The sequence below is a fragment of the Cetorhinus maximus genome, chromosome 12 (assembly GCF_964194155.1).
Source record: "Cetorhinus maximus chromosome 12, sCetMax3.hap1.1, whole genome shotgun sequence".
In the NCBI taxonomy this organism is placed as follows: Eukaryota; Metazoa; Chordata; class Chondrichthyes; order Lamniformes; family Cetorhinidae; genus Cetorhinus; species Cetorhinus maximus.
Genome location: NC_135890.1, coordinates 122,357,845 through 122,380,969, shown reverse-complemented (window position 1 = coordinate 122,380,969; position 23,125 = coordinate 122,357,845). Strand labels below are relative to the sequence as shown.

The 23,125-nt window shown below is 45.3% G+C and overlaps 1 protein-coding gene across 4 annotated transcripts in view; it reads left to right on the top strand.

The window, feature by feature from the left end:
• Nucleotides 1-23,125, top strand: part of adgrd1 (adhesion G protein-coupled receptor D1) — a 238,426-nt gene that overhangs the window by 175,918 nt on the left and 39,383 nt on the right. For all 4 annotated transcript variants that reach the window (XM_078554566.1, XM_078554565.1, XM_078554563.1 and 1 more), the window contains one exon: nt 12,352-12,443. In XM_078554566.1, coding sequence (XP_078410692.1) covers nt 12,352-12,443 — 92 coding nt within the window. The remainder of the gene's footprint in view (nt 1-12,351; nt 12,444-23,125) is intronic.

Here is a 23,125-nt window from a genome sequence, read left to right as displayed (position 1 = left end):
GTATTCAGTAATAATTCTGGTTGAAGGGCAATGTCAGGGACAAGGTCACAATTCCATTCACTAATGCAAATTGCCAAATGTTCTCCCTTGAAACAGAAAATCGTTTCAGACAATGACCGAGGGAAAATCATCAGAAAGATGTGACATTCGAAGTGTGGCAATGTTTATCAAATAAGATGTCTTTAGTCAAGTAAATTCTGCTATTACAGATAGCAGACACTCAGGTAATGACTTGAAACCTGTCAGCCGAATGGGGATTGGGATTCTGGTGGGGGTGGGGGTGAAGGGGCGCGGGGTTTGGTTAAACTGACCTAAGGAATTTCCTCCGCTGATTCCGCTATCTTCCCTCAAGTTCCGATCTTAACCCATTCCAAGCAAGGGAGAGGGACAGTGGCTTGATGCAGGTAATAAGGTTCCCCACAACCAAAACCTGGAGTACCAAGCCCTGGTTAGACCATGTCAGGAGCACTCTGTATGATCCTGAGCACTGCATCTACAGAGAAAACATCGGCGTTGGAAGGAATGCAGTGCAAGTTCACTAGAATATTACCAAGGCTTCAGGGGTTAGATTACAAAGTGAGATTACAGAAACTTTATTCTTTTGAATATAGAAGATTATGGGGTGAGTTGATTGATGTTATTTTAGGATTTTGAAAGGAATTGAGAGGGTAGAGAGAGAAAGAAACCTTTTCCAGTGGTTGGTGGGTCAGGGTTGGTGGGGGAATGGGGGGACAGTGGTGGGGGTGTTGTGGTGTGGGGTGGGGTGGGGGGAGTGCAGGACAAGGGGACAGAATCGTCAGATCAAAGCCAGTCCAATCAGGAGAGAAGTTAGGAAACACTTCTCCACACAAAGGGTGGCAGAATTGTGGAACTCTCCACCCCAAAGAGCAGTAGATGCTGGGGCTCAACTAATCATCTTAAATCTGCTAATCATTTTAAATGTTGCTAAATAAGGGTGTAAATGGGACCATGGTGGAACAGGCTCGAGGGACTGAATGACATCGCCCTGCCTCTATATCAGGAACAGGAGATGTGACTGAGGGCCAGAGAACTAAGCGGTTGGACATTTTTTATTGATTTGTTCATGGGACAGGAGAGTCGGGAATGCTCACCTGGGTCTTCACAAGGAATCCTCAGTCTGTTCTTGCTTCAACATCCTTTCTCCAGATATGAAGCAGATACAACCGTCTCCCCGAGTGACAGGCCCAGTCTTGGGTAAATCCTTTACTCCTTAAACTAGAGTCAGTAAAATGTCTGCTAATTCATTTCATTTACTATTGATAAATCATTAATCTTAAACACCCAATCAGCGCAAAGCTCATTAACCACACACCTGGAACTTAGGTGCATGGAGTTTAATGAGGAATCGTGAAGGTGACTTTTCCAGATCTGTTCATGTCATCAGGTCTTGAAGACAGCGATGGACTCTTTCGAACTAAATAAAAACACTAATGTTTCTCTATACCACTTTCTTTATGATCTTCTTCCTGTTGGATACAGCCCTCTCTGACTTTTTAATGACCATCCAGTTGCTCAAAGCAATTGTGTAATGGAGATCAGGTGCTCTATGCCTTTTTACACCCGTGGCTCAGTTCATAGCACCCTCGCCTTTGAATCAGAGGGTTGTGGGTTCATGTCCCACTCCCGGAAAACCAAGAACTGTGATTGTACTCGAAAAGAGTGGCAATCTGTGACTGTTGGTAACTCGAAAGAGTTTCCCATCTCACTCCCGCCCTCCCCAAAGCCAAAACTTTGTTGTAAACAGCCATTGGTAGTTGCTGTGTTGCAACACACTGCCCTTTATATTGCTGCTATCTGCTAACACTGCCCACTGCTCTGATGAAAAGCATGTGTTTTAAAAGATTATGTGTTTCAATTTTAATGACTGTTTAAGCTCAATATTTATACATACCTGTCTTTAAAGTACATACACTGAAAGTCACCCGCCCTCCAATGTTACCACTGAGGGGAAAAGACAGGGAAAATGATCTGAGCCAAATCTGTCCACATTTTAGTTCTGCCTCTGTTTAGCAATAAAAGTCATGTAAACATTGATGCTCTTCCAGCCTAGACCATTCCTCTGGGTCCCTGCCATTTATCTCCTGCTGCGTCTTGTCTGGAGACAGACGAGGCAAATACACACGCGGCCTGTCAGCCTTGGCCTCCTCCCTTAGGACTCCTGCTCCCTGAGCTAAAACCGAGAGCTTAGAGAGATCATGTGGAGGCTCTGCTGTTCCCAGAGAGATTACAGGAGCTGCGAGCACAACACTGCACAAAATCCAAGGGAGTACAGAAAGTGCAGGAGTGAAACTGAATACGAAATTAGGAAAACAAAGAGAGAGGGTTTGAAGAAATATTGACAAATAAAAGGAAGAAAAACCCAAGAAGTTCTATAAATACATAAAGAGCAAACAATAGGGTCTATCTGAGTCTAAAATGGGAACCTGTGTGTAAGAGCAGAACACACAGGCATGGTTCTCAATGAATACTTTACGTCTGTCTTCACAAAGTTAAGGAGAAGGAGTGTGAAATATTGGACGGGGTAAACATAGTGAGAGAGGAGTTATTAAGAGGTTTAGCATCTTTGAAAGTGGATAAGTCACCAGGACCGGATGATAAATATCCCAAACAAAAACAGAATTACCTGGAAAAACTCAGCAGGTCTGGCAGCATCGGCGGAGAAGAAAAGAGCTGACGTTTCGAGTCCAATGTATCCTGCCATCCATTCTTAATTAGCACTTTTCTTAGATAATATCACCACCTTCAACACCTCTTTGATCCTTTTGTCTGTGACATCTTTTGATTATCTGCTCCTATCACTGCTTGCTTGTCCCCACAACCACCCCACCCTCAACTTCTCTCTGCCCCCGCCCCCCACCTTAAACCAGCTTATATTTCACCCCTCTCCTAACTATACTTCAGTTCTGTTGAAGGGTCATGTGGACCCGAAACGTCAACTCTTTTCTTCTCCGCCGATGCTGCCAGACCTGCTGAGTTTTTCCAGGTAATTCTGTTTTTGTTTTGGATTTCCAGCATCCGCAGTAGCTTTTTGTTTTTATCTCTGTGATAAATATCCCAGGCAGCTATAGGAGAAGCAAAGGCAAAAATGGTGAAGGCTCTAACTGTCGTTTTGCAATCCCCTCTGGCTGGAGGACAGCTAATACTGTACTACTGTTTAAAAAGAGAGGAGGGGATAGACTGAACAATTACTGGTCAATCAGACTAACCTTGGTGGTGGTCAAATTATTGGAAACAATTTCTGAAGGACAGGACAAGTCATCACTTAGAAAAGAATGGATTAATCAGAGACACTCAGCACGATTGGTTACGCGAAGGTTGTGTCTGACTAACATTGAATTTTTTTTGGTGGTAACAAGGAGGGTCGATGAGGTGTTTTATGTACTCTCCATGGATTTTAGCATGGCTTTTGACGAGGTTCCACACGGCAGACTGATTTTAAAAAAGTAAAAACTAATGGGATCCAAGGGAAGCAAAGGATAATATTTGATGAGTGTATTTGTGACCAGCTGGCTGTTTCCATTGGAGTTCCACATTGCATTTAAAGAACGCTCAAATATGCTCTTAAGGTGCTGTAACCACAGGGAAATGGACCAAGAGCTGGCAAGTGGGATTAGGCTGGATTGCTCCTTCTCAACTGACACAGATACAATGGGCCAAATGACCTTCTCCTGTGCCATAAACTGACTGCATGATATCCCAAGGTGCTTTCCAGCCAATGAAGTACTTTTTGAAGTATGATCACTGGTGTCATATAGGGACGTGCAGCAACCAATTTGCGCACAGGAAGCTCCCATAAACCTCCCATAAGCAGCAATAAGATAATGACCAGATCATCTGGTCTTAATAATGGGTGAGGGAAAAGTAGTGGCCCAGGATATGGGGGAGAACTCCTCTGCTCTTAGACTGATAGACGTTTACAGCACAGAAGGAGGCCATTCGGCCCATCGTGTCCGCGCCAATCAACAAAGATCTGACGACACTAATCTCTTTTTCCAGCATTTGGCCCATAGCCCTGAAGGCTATGGCAAAGCAAGTGAATATCTTAAATGTTACGAGATGTTATGTTCTGACTCAACCACCCTTTCGGGCAGTGAGTTCCAGACTCCCACCACCCTCTGGGTGAAAACATTTCTCCTCAACTCCCCTCTTAACCTTCTACCTCTTACCTTAAATTTATGCCCCCTGGTTATTGACCCCTCTGCTAATGGAAAAAGTGCCTTCCTATCCACCCTATCTATGCCCCTCATAATCTTGTACATCTCTATCAGGTCCCTTCTTAACCTTCGCTGCTCCAAGGAAAACAACCCCGTCCTATCCAATCCTTCCTCATTGTCCCACGGGATCCTTTACTTCAACTTGAGGGGGCAGAATGGGCCTTGGTTTAACATCTCATCCAAAAGATGACAGTGCAGCACTCCCTTAACACTGCACTAGGAATGTAGGCCTAGATTTTGTGCTGAAGTCCCTGGCGGACAGAACCCACAAACTCAGAGGAGAGAGTGTTACTCACTGAGTCACATCTGAAACTTATTCCACGGACAGTGTATGACCAGAACACTGGGACTCTCTGCTGCTGGGAGTCCAGTTTGAAAGGCTACTCTTCAGGAGATAAAGCAATATGAAATGTAGTCTGTTACTGTTTCAGCAGCTAGTACTTCTGGCCTTTTTCTTTTGTTTGCTTTCTCACTCACATTGCCTCCTTTCTTTCCATGTGTGCAGCTGAGCAGACAGTGGAAGGAGAGAATTATAGAGTAAACAGGGTTTAGGAGGTGGCCAGAAGTTTCAGCAATCAACGAAAAGAGAAATAAAGGGAGTAAAGATTAGCTGTGGAGCTGAGACACAATGATTCTTAACAGTCGGGTGAATTTTCAAACGCACTGTAGCTAACAGGAACAGCTGACGAGATTGAGCAGAACCATACTGTGGCCTGTCGCTATTGATCTGCTGGGTGCTGTCTGTTTGATTTGTGTCAGAGTTGTAGAAACGTTGTTGGGTAATTTTTCTGAGCTGGTGATGCTGACGGTATTTAAATATTCTCGGCGCGCGCTGTTCAGTTTGATGGATGGGGATTCTGTGCAACCACTCACTCAGATATATCTGAAGAAAGGTAGAATTTGAGTTTCTGTAGCACCTGCTGTTTCCTCAGGATATCCAAGGTGTTTCTCAGCCCGTTAATTACTTTTGACTTATAGTCTCAGTTGTTTTGGAGCCATCTGGAGTAGTCAGTTTACACACAGCAACCAGTAAAGGAATGAATGGTTAGCTATTCTGTTTTACTGATGTTGGTAGAAGGATAAGTATTGGCCCCAGGGCACTGGGGAGAACTCCCCTGCTCTTCTTTGAACTAATGGCTGTGATATCTTTTACCTCCACCTTGGAGGGCAGACATGGCCTCGGTTTGATGTCACGTGGGCAGAACTCCAACTCTTGACAGTGCAGCTCTCCCACAGTACTGCACTGGGAGAAAGAGTGCATGTTCTCCCCAGTATACTTGGATAATATTTATCCCCCCCAAGCAATGTCATTAAAACAGATTATCTGATCATTTATCATGTTGCTGTTTGTGGGAGCTTGCTGTGTGCAAATTGGCTGCCGTATTTCCCACATTATAATGGTAAGTCACCTCAAAAAGTACTTCATTGGCTGCAATTGTTGTGCCATCTGAATAAAATGGTTGCTTAAGTAACGGAGTCACTGGAGTAAGATTGTTTGGAAGCTACAAGGGAAGTTCTGAGTTTACTGTATGCAGTGAGTAGTGGTGGTGAAGTCTGCCGTGTTGGGGGTTGAGTCGCGTGAGTGTGACTTTCCAGCTACATCTATTAGCGTGCGTTCACGCCTCACCGAGCACTGGCCTCAAACTCCCACAGGGATATTCTGAGACTGTCAAATGTTTCCTATTCGAGATGTGTCCGTGGAAATGTTTAAGGTTGATGATTTATTTTTTTGAGATCCTTATCCAGAATGTGATTGTATTACATAAAAACATTTGGAATGTGATGTGCACAGACACTGTCACTGCCTTAATTTGTCTCTGTATCCTGAGCAAGCTGACAGTCTGATGTTAGGGAAGGATGGCGTTTATTGAACAAATAGTGAGCTGTGATAGAGAACCAGCACTGTTTGGATCTAATGGTTGCCTCAATGTGATATGGTTTCAGGCTATAATGGGTGAATATATGTGGACAGTTTTTTTTACAGCTATGGATGTGTTTATGTTGTTTCAGTGGGACCCCACACCCAGGGCTCCTAATGTGGGAGATTTGTCATCTTAACTTAACCCCTTGAATACACAAAGTTTTTTTGTAGCCATGAATATATACCTCTTATCATTCCAGTGACTGAAGATTATAAGGTGTAAATTCACCTGGTTCAGTAATGCAAAACAGGCAATTCATTCAATCTCACAGGCTTTGCATATCTACACGAGGTGAATTTATACTCACTGTCTCTGTAACCTCCTCCAGCCCCCTACACCCCTCCCTATCTCTGTCACCTCCTCCAGCCCCTACACCCCTCCCTATCTCTGTAACCTCCTCCAGACCCACACCCCTCCCTATCTCTGTAACCTCCTCCAGCCCCACACCCCTCCCTATCTCTGTAACCTCTTCCAGCCCCTACACCCCTCCCTATCTCTGTAACCTCCTCCAGCCCCACACCCCTCCCTATCTCTGTAACCTCTTCCAGCCCCTACACCCCTCCCTATCTCAGTAACCTCCTCCAGCCCCTACAACCCTCCCTATCTCTGTAGCCTCCTCCAGCCCCTACAACCCTCCCTATCTCTGTAACCTCCTCCAGCCCCTACAACCCTCCCTATCTCTGTAACCTCCTCCAGCCCCTACAACCCTCCCTATCTCTGTAACCTCCTCCAGTCCCTACGTCTCTCCCTATCTCTGTAACCTCCTCCAGCCCCTACAACCCTCCCTATCTCTGTAACCTCCTCCAGCCCCTACGTCTCTCCCGATCTGTGACTTCAACCCTATCCCCAGCTGCTCTGTGTGTGTCTGCACTCCTACACCTAGTGGGAAATGTGGGATTCGATTTTACCAACCCCCACCTGCATATTTGAAGATGGTGGGGGGTGTTTCATAAAATAAAGTGCGTGGTCTTCCCACCCCTTCTGCCCACCCACTTAAGGACCTCATTCCGCCTCCGCCATACTTTAAGTGTGGCAATGGAGGGCAGAGGCCAGGCGGGTAGACCAACAGCTTTTACTGTGTGGGCTGGTGTCGGGAAAGGAGGGACGGAACATGCTTTGGGTGGTCCCCTGTGCCTATCGGAGCCCTCTCCACCTCACTGTCCCTCCCCCCAACCCCCTCATGTCATCCTGTAGTATAAGGGCATTCAGCATAGCAAGGGTTAATGTGGGACTGGAGAACAGTACCGCCCACATTGTGATGTAGAGGGTCACATGATAGTGGACTGAGCACAGTAGAGTCTAGTAGAAACCAGCATGGAGATAGTACCTAGTAGGGCTATACCCTGGAGATGTACATACTTATGAGCTGTGAATAGACATTTAATGCTCAACCATACAAGCCTCTGACCTCTTTGCGAGACACAAAACAAACCCTTACAACAATACCGCTCCTTTAACCTATCCCTCCCACCAGTCTTCTCCTCGGCCTCTGCCCTATTTCTCCACCTCGCTGGGATCTGCCCGCCGGGACTAGTCCTAAAGTTCAGACTTACGTTGAAGTCCGGGCTCCCTCGCTTCCTTGTGGACTGGCTGTGGACCCAGCAGTGACCATCGCGTGAACCTGGCTGGGACTACACAGCTATTGGCCAATGTGATTGGCTCGCTAAGGTGGGACACCTTCCGGGATGGAAATCTCACCCTGAGGCGATTAATGCTGCCCACAGCGTAAAATGGCCGGGGCTTTTGAGTGGGCGGGCTGATGACCAACCTTTCAAACAGCGGGTGGGAGAGGGGGAAGAGTACGGCAACCTGTTAAATTCACGCCTTTGCTTGTCAGTGAATAATGATCGGGAATGGGAATACTTATTGATTTCGTTATCTACCCCATCCCCTGCCCCTGTGCCCCCTGCTTCCCTCCTCCCCACCCCCAGCCCAGATTACAGCCTCAGGCCTATTGTAACACATCAAGCACGCCCTCTGAGTTTCTGTAGCTCACTGGGCTCATCCAGGCCCTAAGTGCACATGTACCTGCGAGTAAAGGAAAGGACGATCTTATCTCACATTTCATTCTGCTGCAGAAAAATGCATCTGCCATCCAAAGATCGACTTTTCCAGTTATCTTTGTCTGCTGTAATTTGCTACTTCCTCAGGCTTTGCTGCATTTACTGGAGTTTCAAACACTCAATCACCAAAGATGACAAAGGGCTTGGCTTGAATGGATGAAAACAGTCGCTTCTCACAGTCACTTGCGTGTCTTTGTCTTGAAGTGTGTTCAGAGATGCCACTGTCATAAAATGTTAAAAACAAGCCAGCTTTAGAGGTGATAAGAACCTAAGAAACAGGCCCCTCAAGCCTGCCCAGCTATTCAATAAGATCATGGCTGATCTGCCCCAGGCCTCAACCCCTCTTCATGCCAGCTCCTCATAGCCCTCAACTCCCCGATATTTCAAAAATCTATCTACCTCCTCTTTAAATACTTTCCATGATCTAGCCTCCACAACTCTCTGGGGTAGAGAATTCCAGACATTCACTACCCTCTGAGAGAAGAAACTCCTTCGCATCTCAGTTTTAAATGAACGCCCCCTTATTCTGTAACTATGTCCCCGAGTTCGAGATTCCCCCACTGGTGGAAACATCTTCTCAACATCTACCCTGTCAAGCCCCCTCAGAATCTTGTACGTTTCAATGAGATCACCCCTCATTCTTCTAAACTCTAATGAATAAAGGCCTAACCTGTTTAGCTGTTCTTGATAAGTCAACCCCTCCATCCCATCCTAGTGAATCTCTTTTGAACAGCCTCCAATGCCAGTATATCCTTTCTTAAATATGGGGACCACCAAAACTGTACACAGTGCTCCAGGTGTGGCCTCACCAACACCCTGTGCAGTTGTAACAAGACTTCCCTATTTTTAAACTCCAGCCCCCTAGCAACACAGGCCAAAATTCCATTTGCCGCCTTAATTACTTGCTGCACTGCCTGATAACTTTGTGTTTCATGCACAAGAATATCCAGATCCCTCTGTGCTGCACTTTTTTGGAGTCTCTTTCCATTTAAATAATAATCTGCCTTTTGATTCTTCCTACCAAAGCACATGACCTCACACTTTCCTACATTAAACTCCATCTGTCAAGTTTTTTCCCACTCACTCAACCTGTCTATATCCCCTTCCAGATTCCTTATGTCCTCATCACAACATGCCCTCCCATTTATTTTGGTATCATCAGCAAATTTGGATACATTACACTCAGCCCCCTCCTCCAAGTCATTAATATAGATAGTAAATAATTGAGGCCCTAGGGCTGATCCTTGTGACTCTCCAGGATGAGTTGGAAGGCTGAATCCAGAGGCTCATCATCTGACTGGGACCTCACAGATGCCTCTTCCCCAACAGCCCTCCGAGTGCCGGGGAGCTCGGCTGAACCTGCCTCCTCCTGCTGGGGACATGTCCGTGCAATAACCACCAGATTGTGAACCTGAGCCTGCTCTAGATCTAGGTCCCACCGAGGTGTGTGTCTCTGCGCTAGTGGAGGGTGTGGGTAAGCGCTGTGACTGGTTTTCCAGGCTGCTTATTTCCAGCTCTTCAATGGAGGAGGTGTCCTCTTGGCTGGGGGTGAGGATGTAGATGGAGCTGAGGGACTGGCTGGCTGAGGGTGTTGGTCACTTGGCAGAGCTCCCTGTGAACCAAAGTAGAGATAATTAGTGCCTGGCAGCAGAGTCAAAAGCAGGAGAGAGAGACACTCACAGTTGGGTTGAGAGAGGGATGATGTGGTGCAGGATCCTCATGAGGGTGTTCACCACCAACCTCACCGTCACCGCAGTCCCGGTCCACGTCCTCACCAGTCAGCGCGATGGCACATTCCTCAAAGTGAGTGAGGGGGCTAATGTGGGCCACTCCACCCCTGGTCTGGGACCTCTCTCTGCTGTTGTGAGCCAGCTTCTCCTGCCTGGAAACAGATGGAGAGAGTGTGAGCAGGACACAGGGCACTGGGTGGAATGTTTGTGTGGTGAGCGGAGCCATGGACGGGATGAGGACTCGAGCTCCAGAGGGTATAGGAGCCTGTTGGAGATGTGAGGGTGTGTGTGAGAGTTGGTGGTGTTGTTCCTTGAGATGTGAGATCCCTGTGGATGTGTGATGGATTTGGGAGTGTGTGAGTTGAGAGTGACGAGAAGAGTGAGTTACCCTGGCAGAATGGGTGAGACCATTCATCCCGTGGTGGCACTGGGTGGCTGTCCCCTTTTGCAGGACATTGGCGCTGACCACCACTGCCACCACCTCCCATGCTGAATGGGTGATACTGCTGCCCATCCTGCGGCCAGAGCAGGGGTAGAGGACATTGTGCAGTGGGACTCCACGGCATCCAAGAGGCGCTCGAACCTAGGGTTTTTGCCTTTTGGGGCTACCCTGTCTTCTGTGCAGTAGCCCTGGGCTGGAAGCACCGAAATGTGTGCGCGCGTCTGGACTGTAAGTACACCGCCTGGTGTGATGAAGCGGTGCGGTGATACCATGGCGGGCGAATGAGAACCCGCCCGCCATGGAAACAGCGTGTTTCCCGGGAATGCAGAATTCGTGCGGCTGGTCTGGGACGATACGGCGCGAGAAGCCGCCATTGCGGCCGACGGGTAAAACATCGCTTTAACCGCCCGCTACCGCCGCACTTAATGCAAATCTGGGACGATCCTGCCCCTTGATTCTGAGGTATGAAATAGGTAACGTAGGGTTGACCTGAACTTTCCTTGTGTGTTTTTTTTTTCCAAAATGTATCCATGTTTGTCAGATTTTGAAATCAATGTGCTGACAGTTTAGATCACAATCTAGGCTGGCACCGGTGCCAATCTGAGGGAGATGCCCTCTTGAGGATAAGATGTTAAATTAGGTCCTGCTTTTTCAGAAAGCTGTAAAAGAAAAATAAAAACAATCCCATCTGAAGAAAATTCGAGGTGTCTGAACCCACCTGTAACCCTCAACATTACCAAGACGGGTTCGCTGATTGTTTATCTCATCGCTGTTTCTGGGAACTTGCTGTGTGCAAATTGGCTGCTGCATTTGCCTCGAAAGCAACAATGGCTACACCACAGAAGTAACATCTTTGGGTGGAAAGCGATTTGGAACATTTGAGGATGCGTCAGGTGCCACGTAAATGCGAGTTTTTTTTTTGCATGAATGGTTTACAAAGGTTAATGCTCTTTATGCAAATCCCCATCGGATGTGGCCTGCTGAAAAATGGTGAGAAACTCCCATAAACAGTTGATCATTTTCATACCCATTTGTGATGATTGCAAATTAAAGCACTTTTCTAAACACCGAAGGAATAAATAAAGATGTGTATTTATATAGCGCCATTCACAACCTGAGGACATCCTAAAGTGTTCCACAGCCTATTAAGTACTTCTACAGTAATTGTTATAATGTAGGAAATGCAGCAGCCAATTTGCACACAGCAAGATCCCACCAACAGCGATGTGAAAATGACCAGGCAATCTGTTTTCGTGAAGTTGGTTGAAGGATAAATATTGGCCTCGGATGCCGGGGAGAACTCTCCTGCTCCCCAACCTTGGGATCTTGGTGAGGTGGTGGAGTAATGGTGTTGTCACGGGTCTAGTATTCCAGATACGCAGGGTAATGCTCTGGGGATCCAGGTTTCAATCCCATCACAGCAGATGGTGGAATTTGAATTCAATAAATATCTTACCTGGAATTAAAACTCTAATGGTGACTGTGAAACCATTGCCGATTGTCATTAAAAAAAAACCGCATCTGGTTCATTAATGCCCTTTAGGGAAGGAAATCTGCCGTCCACCCGGTCTGGCCTACACGTGACTCCAGACCCACAGCCATGTGGTTGACTCTTAAATGCCCTCCGAACAAGGGCAATTAGGGATGGGCAATAAATGCTGGCCTGGCCAGCGATGCCCACATCCCATGAACAAATATATATAAAAAAAACTTCAACCCTGTCTGAGAGGCCTTGATTTAACACCTCGACTGAAAGAAGGCACCTCTGACAGTGCAGGGCTCCCTCAGTACTGGCACCGGGAGTGTCAGTCTGGATTACATGCTCAGGTCCCTAGAGCGGGTCTCGAATCTACCGCCTTCAGCCTCATGGGGGCGAGAGTGTGACTGAAGGTGCAATTTGAAAGGTGTGCGGGGGGAGACGCTATTAAAGTAATCTTGTATTGATTTTGTTGGCTTTAGGTGAATATTGGCATTCTCATAGCGGTGACGAGGATCATTTCAAGAATCAGTACAGACAACTACAAGATACATGGAGATGCAAATGCGTTCAAGTAAGTTGATGCGTCTCTGTCCGGTTGTTAGATTTCACTCTAGGAAGACCAGAAAACTCAGAAGTGCTTTAGCATTCATATTCTTATCATTATTCATTGAGTTGGAAAATCACCTATTTCCCTCCTAATGATAAATGCTTGTGCACATTTAAAACCAATGAGCTGTGAGGAATTAGGAAAAACTATCAGTGACGGAATGAAAGTAATTACAATACATGAGTGATGATCTCACTCCCTGTACTTTCTGTCGGTCTCAAGATATTCTCTTCTGCCAGGAAGGGCCACTAATCAACTTAAATTCACAACAAGCCACCTCAACGCCTTATCAATCAGAACGGAGTTGACACCACAGATTAAAATTAAGTGTCAACATTGGAATAGAACTTCTTGTGATCCTGGGGGGAAAAAAACATAAGCATTGAGAGTCAAAATGTGAACCAATCCTTTCTGGGATTTTTAACCCAATCACTGGGCTTCATGCTCTGTGCAGTCGGAGGTATCTCATTGCAATGTGGTTGATTTTTGAAGTACTTAGTTGAAGGCTATGAGCTGCTGAGCGATTGGCTAATTTCCCTGATTGTTCTGCCCCAGTGCAGCGCTGCGTCCAGGGAAGGGCAGCTCGGATGTTGTGGTGACTGTCGAGGTGAGAGGGTAGGGGAGGGGGAGGTTCAAATCACTGACCTGCGCTTGAATTAAGATAACTGACTGTGGGCAAGTGGGGGATCGGTAAATTGTTTCCAGGAGAAAAAGAAAGATGTTGCATTTTTACAGCACCCTCCCTGACCTCCAGACATCCCAAAACGCTCTTGAAATATAGTTACAGTTAGAATGGAGGAAACATGGCAGCCAATTTGCACACAGCAAGCTCCCACAAGCAAATAATCCATTTTAATGATGGTGAGGGATAATTTGTTTTATTATTTATTCACAGGATGTGGGCTTCGTTGGCTGGGCCAGCATTTATTGCCTATCCCTAGTTGCCCTTGAGAAGGTGGTGGTGAGCTGCCTTTTTGGACCACTGCAGTCCATGTGGTGTAGGTACACCCACAGTGCTGTTAGGGAGGGAGCTCCAGGATTTTGACCTAGCGACAGTGAAGGAACGGCAATTTGTTTCCAAGTCAGGATGGTGCGTGACTTGGAGGAGAACTTCCAGGTGGTGGTGTTCCCATCTATCTGCTGCCCTTGTCCTTCTAGGTGGCAGAGGTCATGGGTTTGGAAGGTGCTGTTGAAGGAGCCTTGGTGAATTCCTGCAGTGCATCTTGTAGATGGTACACACACTGCTGCTACTGTGCGTCGGTGGTGGAGGGAGTGAATGTTTGTGGGCGGGGTACCAATCAAGTGGGCTGCTTTGTCCTGGATGGTGTTGAGCTTCTTGAGTGTTGTGGGAGCCGCACTCATCCAGGCAAGTGGGGAGTATTCCATCACACTCCTGACTTGTGCCTTGTAGATGGTGGACAGGTTTTGGGGAGTCAGGAGGTGAGTTACTCTCCACAGGATCCCCAGCCTCTGACCTGTTCTTGTAGCCACAATATTTATATAGCTAGCCCAGTTCAGTTTCTGGTCAATGGAAACCCCCAGGATGCTGATAGTGGGGGATTCAGTGATGGTAATGCCATTGAACATCAAGGGGAGATGGTTAGATTCTCTCTTGTTGGAGATGGTCATTGCCTGACATTTGTATGGCGTGAATGTTACTTGCCACTTGTCAGCCCAAGCCTGAATGTTGTCCAGGCCTTGCTATTTGTAGACAAATGCAGATTGAGCAATATTGACCAGAACATTGAGGAAATTCCATTGCTCTTCTTGGCAGAAGTGTCACGGGATCTTTTACATCCTCCTGAGAGATCCCATGGCAGTATTTTGAATGTGTGCTGGCCAATATTTGTCCACAATCCACATAGCTGAAAATGAACTATTTGGCCATTATTACATTGCTGTTTGTGGGAGCTTGCTGTGTGTAAACTTGGCTGCTGTGTTTCCTACATTGTAATAGTGACTGTGCTTCAAAAGTACTTGATTGACTGTAAAGTGCTTTGGGACATCCTGAGGTGGAGAAAGGCACCATAGAAATGCAAGTTCTTTCTTCTTGATGAGGTCCAGGGGAGGGCTGAGCAGTCACTGGTTGGATGTAGACAAAAGAGTTCACAATGGGCAGCAGGTAATTGGCTTGAGGAATGTGAGATACTGGGCCTGGGGCAGAGAATATCAAGGAGGAAATTTAGAGAGATTTGCAAAATTAGAATGAGTTTGATAGGGTGAATAAGGAAGGTCTTGTGTGTGGTGTCAGGGACGTGGGTGTTATTAGTTGTCACTGAGAGAGTGAAGAGAGAGATTAGGAGATGGAACCACACTGACACCAATGCTCTGCCACAATGTCAACAATGCTGCTGAGATTAAAATTTCATTACTGGGGCAATACACCAGATCCTCTCCATAACAAGGATTCTAGGAGTTTTATACCAAAAGGTAATTGAATATTAAATTGATTAGTTGTCTGTAAACGGCCTGTGTTATATTTTGAGGAACAGAGAGAGGGTTAATGATACCAAACAGCTGGAGGGGCTGTCCTCCAGTGCTTCCATTAACACTGTATTTAACCTGTTCTTTTGATAGTTTCTGTTGCAAGGACAGTGTTACCAGGGGTCATGGTGAGAGTTCACTAATACAAGTTTGCTTGTGTATCTTGTGTGATTCTATCTCAGGCAGTACCTAGCCTTCCCTACAGAGTGAGGATTGAAGTTTAATGGTATGTAGGGCTTTGTTTCTGGTACTTATGAGAACGACACTTGTCAGCTGTCACCTCTTGATTCAGAAGGTTGTAGGTTCAGACAGTGGATGCCCTGAGGATGAATGACAAGTTTAGAGCTCTGGTACTGGGACTGGTTCAGAGTTGCTCACAGACTCTGATAGAGAGACAGACAGATGACTGTGTCACTTACAGAATGATCCAGCGCAGGAGGTCATTCATTGAATTCCACCAGGGGGGTGCATTTGAACCAATGCCCCCAGGGATTAGCCTGGGCCTCTGGAAAAACTTTGTTTAACCACATTGGCCAATACAGCGATCAAGTCCACGACTTTCATGTTATTAACACTATACTCTAACCAGCTGAGTTGTCAAATTGGACTTATGGAGTATAAATTCGAAATGGACACTTGAAAACAAAATGGAGCTGAGAGGTCTGGTGACCTTTTATTTCCCGTCAACACACATGGAACTGCACAAGGCCCTTGAGCTGATCCTAATGTCTGGATATGTCATTAAAGTGCAAATGAACTTTCGGGTAATACCCTTGAGATGATATCAAAATGCAACAGATCTTTCCTGTAGTTAACCCGACAGGCTTTCCCACTTTAGGTGGAGTTCCGATCCCTTTTAAATGTTCTTGAATCTTCCTCCACCGCCCTTTCAGGCCTCACAGTCCAGATCATAGTAACTTGCTGGGTAAAAAAATTCTCCTCATCCCCCCCCACCCCCCACCTCCCCAGGTTCTTTTGCCAATTATTTTTAACCTGTGACCTCTGGTTATCGACCTCCCTGTCAGTGGAAATAGTTTCTCTTTATTCACTTCATCAGAAGCCCCTCACCCCCTCACCCTTTTGAACACCTCTATTAAACCTTTGCATGTGTGAGAAGCTGAATGCAGCTAAATGTTTCATGGTGAATGTTGGCTGGTTCAATACATCCTAGCGTAATCCTGAAAAGAAGATAGAATAACATGAATGGACAATAGTGAAGACAGTGCAAGTGGAACTCGAGGACAGTCCTTACCCTCACACAGCCCTTCTCATAACATATGTGCATTTATTTAATTATCATTTAAAATTAATTCTGTGAAACTAATTATAAATTATAAAGTATGATAAGGAATGTTTGATGAAAATGAGTTGATTGCATCATGAAACAAAAAAACTATTGCAGCAGCTGTATTTATAGAGGAACAAAAATGTTAATGCTTCATTTGATAACTATAACAATTTTGCAGCAGGCTTGTGATTATACCTTGCAGTTCAGGTGAATTAATATTATATAAAAGCTGCTGGCAAAGTTTTTAATTTTCCAAATTAAAGATAGACAATAGAAATAAACTTTCCAACATGTCTTTTTATCATTATCTTCTGCTGGGTCAAATATCTTTAATATGATGGAGTTCAGGAACATAAGGAACAGGAGGAGGCCATTCAGCCCATTGTGCCTGCTCTACCATCCACCTAGATCACGGCTCATCTGTATGTCAATCCTATTTCTCTGTCTTTGCTACATACCCCTCGATATCCTTCCTCAACCAAATCTATCCATCTCAGTCGTCAAAGCGCCAGTTGTTCCCCCATCATCCACAGTCTTTTCGGGGAGTGAGCTCCAGATTTCCACCCTCCCTTTGTGTGAAAAAGTGCTTCCTGACATTGCCCCTGAACGGCCTGGATCATGTCCCCTTGACCCCCCCTCTCAGAAGAAATAGTTTCTCTCTGTCCAACCAATCGAGCCCTTTCATCATTTTAAACACCCAAATTACATCACCCCTCAATTTCCTATACTCAGCGAAATACAAGCCTAGTTCTGTAACACATCCTCACAATTTAACTCTTTAAGCTCTGATATGATGCTCAGTAAAGCTTGGTGCATTGCTCAGCACAGCTCTGTTAATGAGGCCCAACCTTGGACATGGACCAGGGCCTCCTATGGAAGTTATACAACAACAACTTATATTAATATAGTGCCATTAATGTAACGCAATATCCCAAGGTGCTTCACAGGAGCATTATAAAAGAGAGTATGACGCTGAGCCACATAAGGAGATATCAGGTCAGGTGACCAAAAGCTTGGTCAAAGAGGTAGGTTTTAAGGAATGTCTTAAAGGAGGAAAGACAAATAGGGAGAGGCGGAGAGATTTAGGAAGGGAATTCCAGAGCTTGGGGCCCAGGGAGCTGAAGGCACAGTCCAAAGCTTCAGCGATTATAGTTGATGGATGCCCAATGCCCGCCAGTTACTTGAGAGTAATCCACCCATTGAATGACCTCTTTGAGTGAAACGTAGTTAAAGGTTGTGGGGGGACGTTGGGGGGAGTCATTGGATGTAGGAGCACAGATGCTATTTCCATCCCCCTTTTAACATCACCGGCCAAGAAGTTGATTGGCACCAGCCTGCCAGCACAGGCTATAGGTTGCCAACTCCAGCTGGATGTATTCCTGTGGGAAAGGGGTGGGTCTAATCACATGACCAAACCACCTCAAGCCTCACACTTCTGCCGTTGGTCACCTAACACGTCCGTTCTCGCAACACCCCACTTTCTCATGGCCAATTGGAAATCCGATTGGATGATTCTTGTTTAACAATCACATTAACCTTTATCCCCATCCTTAGTATTTTTAGAACTGTGCAAAGGGAATGAAAGTAAATCAGGATTTTTAATGAACCCTAAGATGTTTTTCCCGACCGTTTCCTGGAGATTGATTTCTGGACACTCCAGACCAATCCTGGAGAGTTGGCAACCCCTAGTTTGAGCTGGTCACTGAGAACAAGTTAAAATGAGGCTCACAGAATGTAACTGGGGTTCAGAAGGTTCGATTCTGAGGGTAGGTTGCCTGGTCTAGGTTGGTATTCCTGCATGTGTAGCAGGTTGTGAGATGATCTAACTGAGATGTTTAATTATATCTGTGATGCCAAAACAAATCAGACACTCCTGCTGTTTACAAATATGATGCTAAGCTTCACCTTAAGGTATGCTAATTTAACACACTCAATAGGGCTGTAACCACAAACATCAATGGAGGAAAAACATTTGGTGTAGACTAGTGGTGTTAAAAAAAATCAAAGAAAATTCCTATAACAATATGTTGTGGATCCAACCAGGGATCAGGCTATTTTGGATCTGGTAATGTGTAATGAGGCAGGTTTAATAAATGACCTCAGAGTAAAAGATCCTTTAGGAAGCAGTGATCGTTACATGGTAGAATTTAGCATTCAGTTTGAGAGTGAGAAACTTGTGTCGGAAACAACTGTGCTAAACTTAAATAAGGGTAATTACAAAGGAATGAGGGCAGAGTTGGCTGGAGTGAACTGGGAAAGGAGTTTAGCAGAAAAGACGGTGGTTGAACAATGTCAGACGTTTAAGAAAATAATTCATAACTCACAACAAAGATATATCCCAGTGAGGAAGAAGGATTCTAGGAAGGGGATAAACCAACCAAGGAAGTTAAGGATAGTATCAAATTGAAAGAAATGAACAAATTGAAGAATTTGTGGCAATGTGGCAAAGATTAATGGCAAGCCAGAGGATTGGGAAAGTTTTAAAAACCAACAAAAGATGACCAAAAAAATTAATTAAGGGGGAGAAAATAAACTTTGAGGGTAAACTATCAAGTAATATAAAATGGACAGTAAGAGCTTCTTCAAATATATAAAAAGGAAGAGAGAGACCAAAGTGAACATTAGCCCCTTAGAGAATGAGGCTGGGGAAATAATAATGGGGAACCAGGAAATGGCAGAGGAGTTGAATAAATACTTTGCATCAGTCTTCAGGTTAGAAGACACTAATAACATTCCAAAAATACTAAATAATCAAGGGGCAAAATGGAGGGAGGAAATAAATACAATAACTATCACTAGAGAAAAAGTACTAGGGAAACTAATGGGGCTAAAGGCCAATAAGTCTCCTGGACCGGATGGGTTGCATCCTAGGATATTAAAGGAAGTAGCTTCAGAGATAGTAGATGTACTGGTAGTAATCTTCCAAGAATCCTTAGATTCTGGAAAAGAATCAGAGGATTGGAACACTGCCGATATAACACCCTTATTCAAAAAGGGAGGGAGACAAAAAACAGGTAACTATAGGCCAGTTAGCTTAACATCCATCATCGGGCAAATGTTCGAGTCTATTATAAAGGATGTAATAGCAAAGCATTTAGAAATACATAATCTAATCAAGCAGAGTCAGCATGGCTTCATGAAGGGGAAATCATGCCTGACAAATTTATTAGAATTCTTTGAGGAGGTAACAAGCAGGATAGATAAAGGGGAGCCAGTAGATGTAATATATTTGGATTTCCAAAAGGCGTTCGATAAGGTACCGCACATAAGGCTACTTAATAAGAACCCGTGGTGTTGGGAGTAGTATGATAGAAGACAGAGAGTTGAGATAAAGGGGGCATTTTCAGTATGTCAACCTATAACTGGTGGAGTGCCACAGGGATCAGTGCTGGGACTACAATTATTCAGAATATATATTAATGACTTGGATGAGGGAAATGAATGTACTATCGCCAAGTTTGCGGATGACACAAAAATAGGTGGGAAGGCAAGTGGTGAGGATGACATAAGGAGTCTACAGAGGGAATTGGACAGGTTAAGTGAATGTGCAAAAACATGGCAGATGGATTATATTGTGGGGAAAATGTGAGGTTATGCACTTTGGCAGGAAGAATAGAGGAGCTGAATATTATTTAAATGCAGAAAGACTGCAGAAAGCTGCAGCACAGAGGGGGATTTGGGGATCCTCGTGCCTGAATCCCAAAAATCTAGTATACAACTTCAGGTAATAGGGAAGGCAAATGGAATGTAGACCTTTATTTCAAAGGGAATGGAGTATAAAAATAGGGAAGTCTTGCTAAAACTACACAAGGCACTAGTTACACCACACCTAGAGTACTGTGAACAGTTTTGGTCCCCTTACCTAAGGAGAGATATATTAGTATTGGAGGTACTCCAGAGAAGGTTCACTAGGTTGATCCCAGGGATGGAGGGATTTTCTTATGAGGAAAGGTTGAGTAAGTTGGGCCTGTACTCATTGGAGTTTAGAAGAATGAGAGGTAACCTTATCGAAACATTTCATAGGGGGCTTGACAGGGTAGATGCTGAGAGGTTGTTTCCCCTTGTGGGAGAGTCTAGGACCAGAGGGCATAATCTCAGAGTAAGGGGTCACCCATTTAAAACAGAGATGAGGAGGAATTTCTTCTCTCAGAGGGTAGTGAGTCTGTGGAATTCTTTACCACAGAGGGCTGTAGAGACTGGGTCGTTAAGTATATTCAAGGCTGAGTTAGACAGATTTTTAATCAGTAAGGGAATCAAGGGTTATGGGGAAAAGACAGGAAAGTGGAGTTGAGGATTATCAGATCAGCCATGATCTCATTGAATGGCGGAATAAACTCGATGGGCCGAATGGCCTACTCCTGCTCTTATGTCTTATGATCTAATTGTTTTAACCAAATGGAAATTGAGCAAGATCCCAGCAGTTTCTATTGGCTGAGCTTCACTGACGTTATATCCAGAATCCATCTGGAATTATAGTGGGCGATTCTCACCTGTCCAAAATTCTCCTCCATTACTTCAATAATTCCGCACTCAAATACTTAACTGTGGCCTGGTCCGGCAACAACTCAGTTTTAAAATCCTCATCTTTGTGTTCAGATCCCTCCAGGGCATCGCCCTCCCTATCTCTGTAACCTCCCCCAGTCCCACAACCCTCCGAGATCTCTGCGCTCCTCCAATCCCAGTCTCTTGAACAAACATCCCTGATTTAAATCACTCCATCATTGGTGGCCATGTTTGGAGTTCTCTTCTTTAACCTCTCTGCCTCTCTCTCCTCCTTTAAGACGCTCCTCAAAACACTTTGACAGTGCTTTGTTCTACTATCGCCTTAAGAGGCCTGGTGTCAAATCTTGTTTCAATAATGCTCCAGCAAAGCGGCTCGGAATGTTTTACTGCACTAATGGTGCTATATAAATGCAAGTGGTTGCTTTTGAGCATTACCCTCATGGAGCGACAGCATAAGGTGGGAGACAGTGTGCGTTGACTGAGTCGCTGTATATTAAAGGCATTCTGTAGAAACACGCTCTGGGAGGCTTTTTACTCTAACAAAAAGAACTTGATTTACGCGAGAGCTCCTGTAGCCAGCCCCTTGTATAGCCATCGTTTCCTAGGAAACCCCTCCCTAGAATTTATTCCCCCGCACTAGCTACACGTTGGAGAAACAAATCACGTGACCCCCTACTCACTTGAACTGGTCTTAAGGGGACAGTCATCACAGATTCCCTAACTGCACCTCATTTGGATACTTGATGAATCAGCTTAGGCCAATTCTACCAGATTCTGTGACTAGAAACAAGGTGGAAATTTGAACAAGACACCATTCTGGTTTACAAATATCCACCGACCAATGTACTGATTATAAACCCGTTAAAACGAAGCCCAGACCTGATTGTGAGGGAGCAAAGGAGCGTATAATTCCCCTAAGAAGAGGAGTCTCACAGACTCGAAACGTTAAAACTCAAGTTCGGTCAGTGGTCAGCGTCAGCAGGGTGTGACTGCAAGTGAGGCAGGTAGAGAGATCCTATGTTCAGGAACAGAGGAGCCTCAGCCCTTGACCTTGTCCAACAGGTATGAGGTACTTGCTCCTTGTGTGGATGAGGGAAAGGGCTGTAGGGAGGATGAGCCAGCTGACCACGGCACCGTGGCACAGGAGGCCATTCAAGAGGGGGGAGCAAAAAGACAAGTGGTAGTTGTAGGGGATTCTATAATTAGGGGAACTGATAGCATCCTTTGTAAGCAGGATCGAGAGTCCCGCATGGTATGTTGCCTGCCCGGTGCCAGGGTGAGGGACATCTCTGATCGGCTTGAAAGGATATTGGAGAGGGAGGGGGAGGATCCAGTTGTTGTGGTCCACGTCGGGACAAATAACATAGGTAAGACTAGGAAAGAGGACCTGTTTGGGGATTATCAGGAACTAGGAACTAAATTAAAGAACAGGTCCTCAAGGGTTATAATCACTGGATTACTACCCGAGCCACGTGCAAATTGGCATAGGGACGCGAGAATAAGGGAAGTAAACACGTGGCTAAAGGAGTGGTGCGGGAAAGAGGGGTTCCATTTCGTGGGGCACTGGCATCAGTATTGGAACAGGAGAGATCTGTACCGTTCGGATGGTCTCCACCTGAACCGATCTGGGACCAATGTTCTAGCGAAAAGGGTAAATAGGGTGGTCAACAGGACTTTAAACTAGAAAGTGGGGGGGAGGGAAGGGTAATACTCCCAAGAAGTATGACTAATGGGAAACAAAGCAGCAGGTCAGCATGTGGGGGGGTGGATTCAACTTCATGGAAAATTATGAAAAAACTGAAAAGAAAGGAGAGCCCAGGAGAGGCTATTAAAGTCTCCAGAACACAAAATAGGACAGAGTGTTTGGAAAGGGCTAGGAATCTAACTTCAAGCATATCAGATAAAGGGACGACAATGAGAAGGGGGACGGGAAATACAGGACTGAAAGTGTTGTATCTGAATGCACGCAGTATACGAAATAAGGTAAATGAGCTTGTGGTGCAGATTGAAATTGGCAGGTATGATGTGGTGGGCATCACGGAGACATGGCTGCAAGGGGATCAGGACTGGGAGCTAAATATCCAAGGATATACATCCTATCGAAAAGATAGGCAGGTTGGCAGAGGGGGTGGGGTTGCTTTGTTAGTAAGAAATGAAATTAAATCGATAGCAAGAAATGACGTAGGGTCAGATGATGTAGACTCTGTGTGGGTAGAGTTGAGGAACCGCAAAGGTGAAAAAACCATAATGGGAGTTATGTACAGGCCTCCGAACAGTAGTCAGGATGTGGGGCACAAGATACACCAGGAGATAGAAAAGGCGTGTAAGAAAGGCAAGGTTACAGTGATCATGGGGGATTTCAATATGCAGG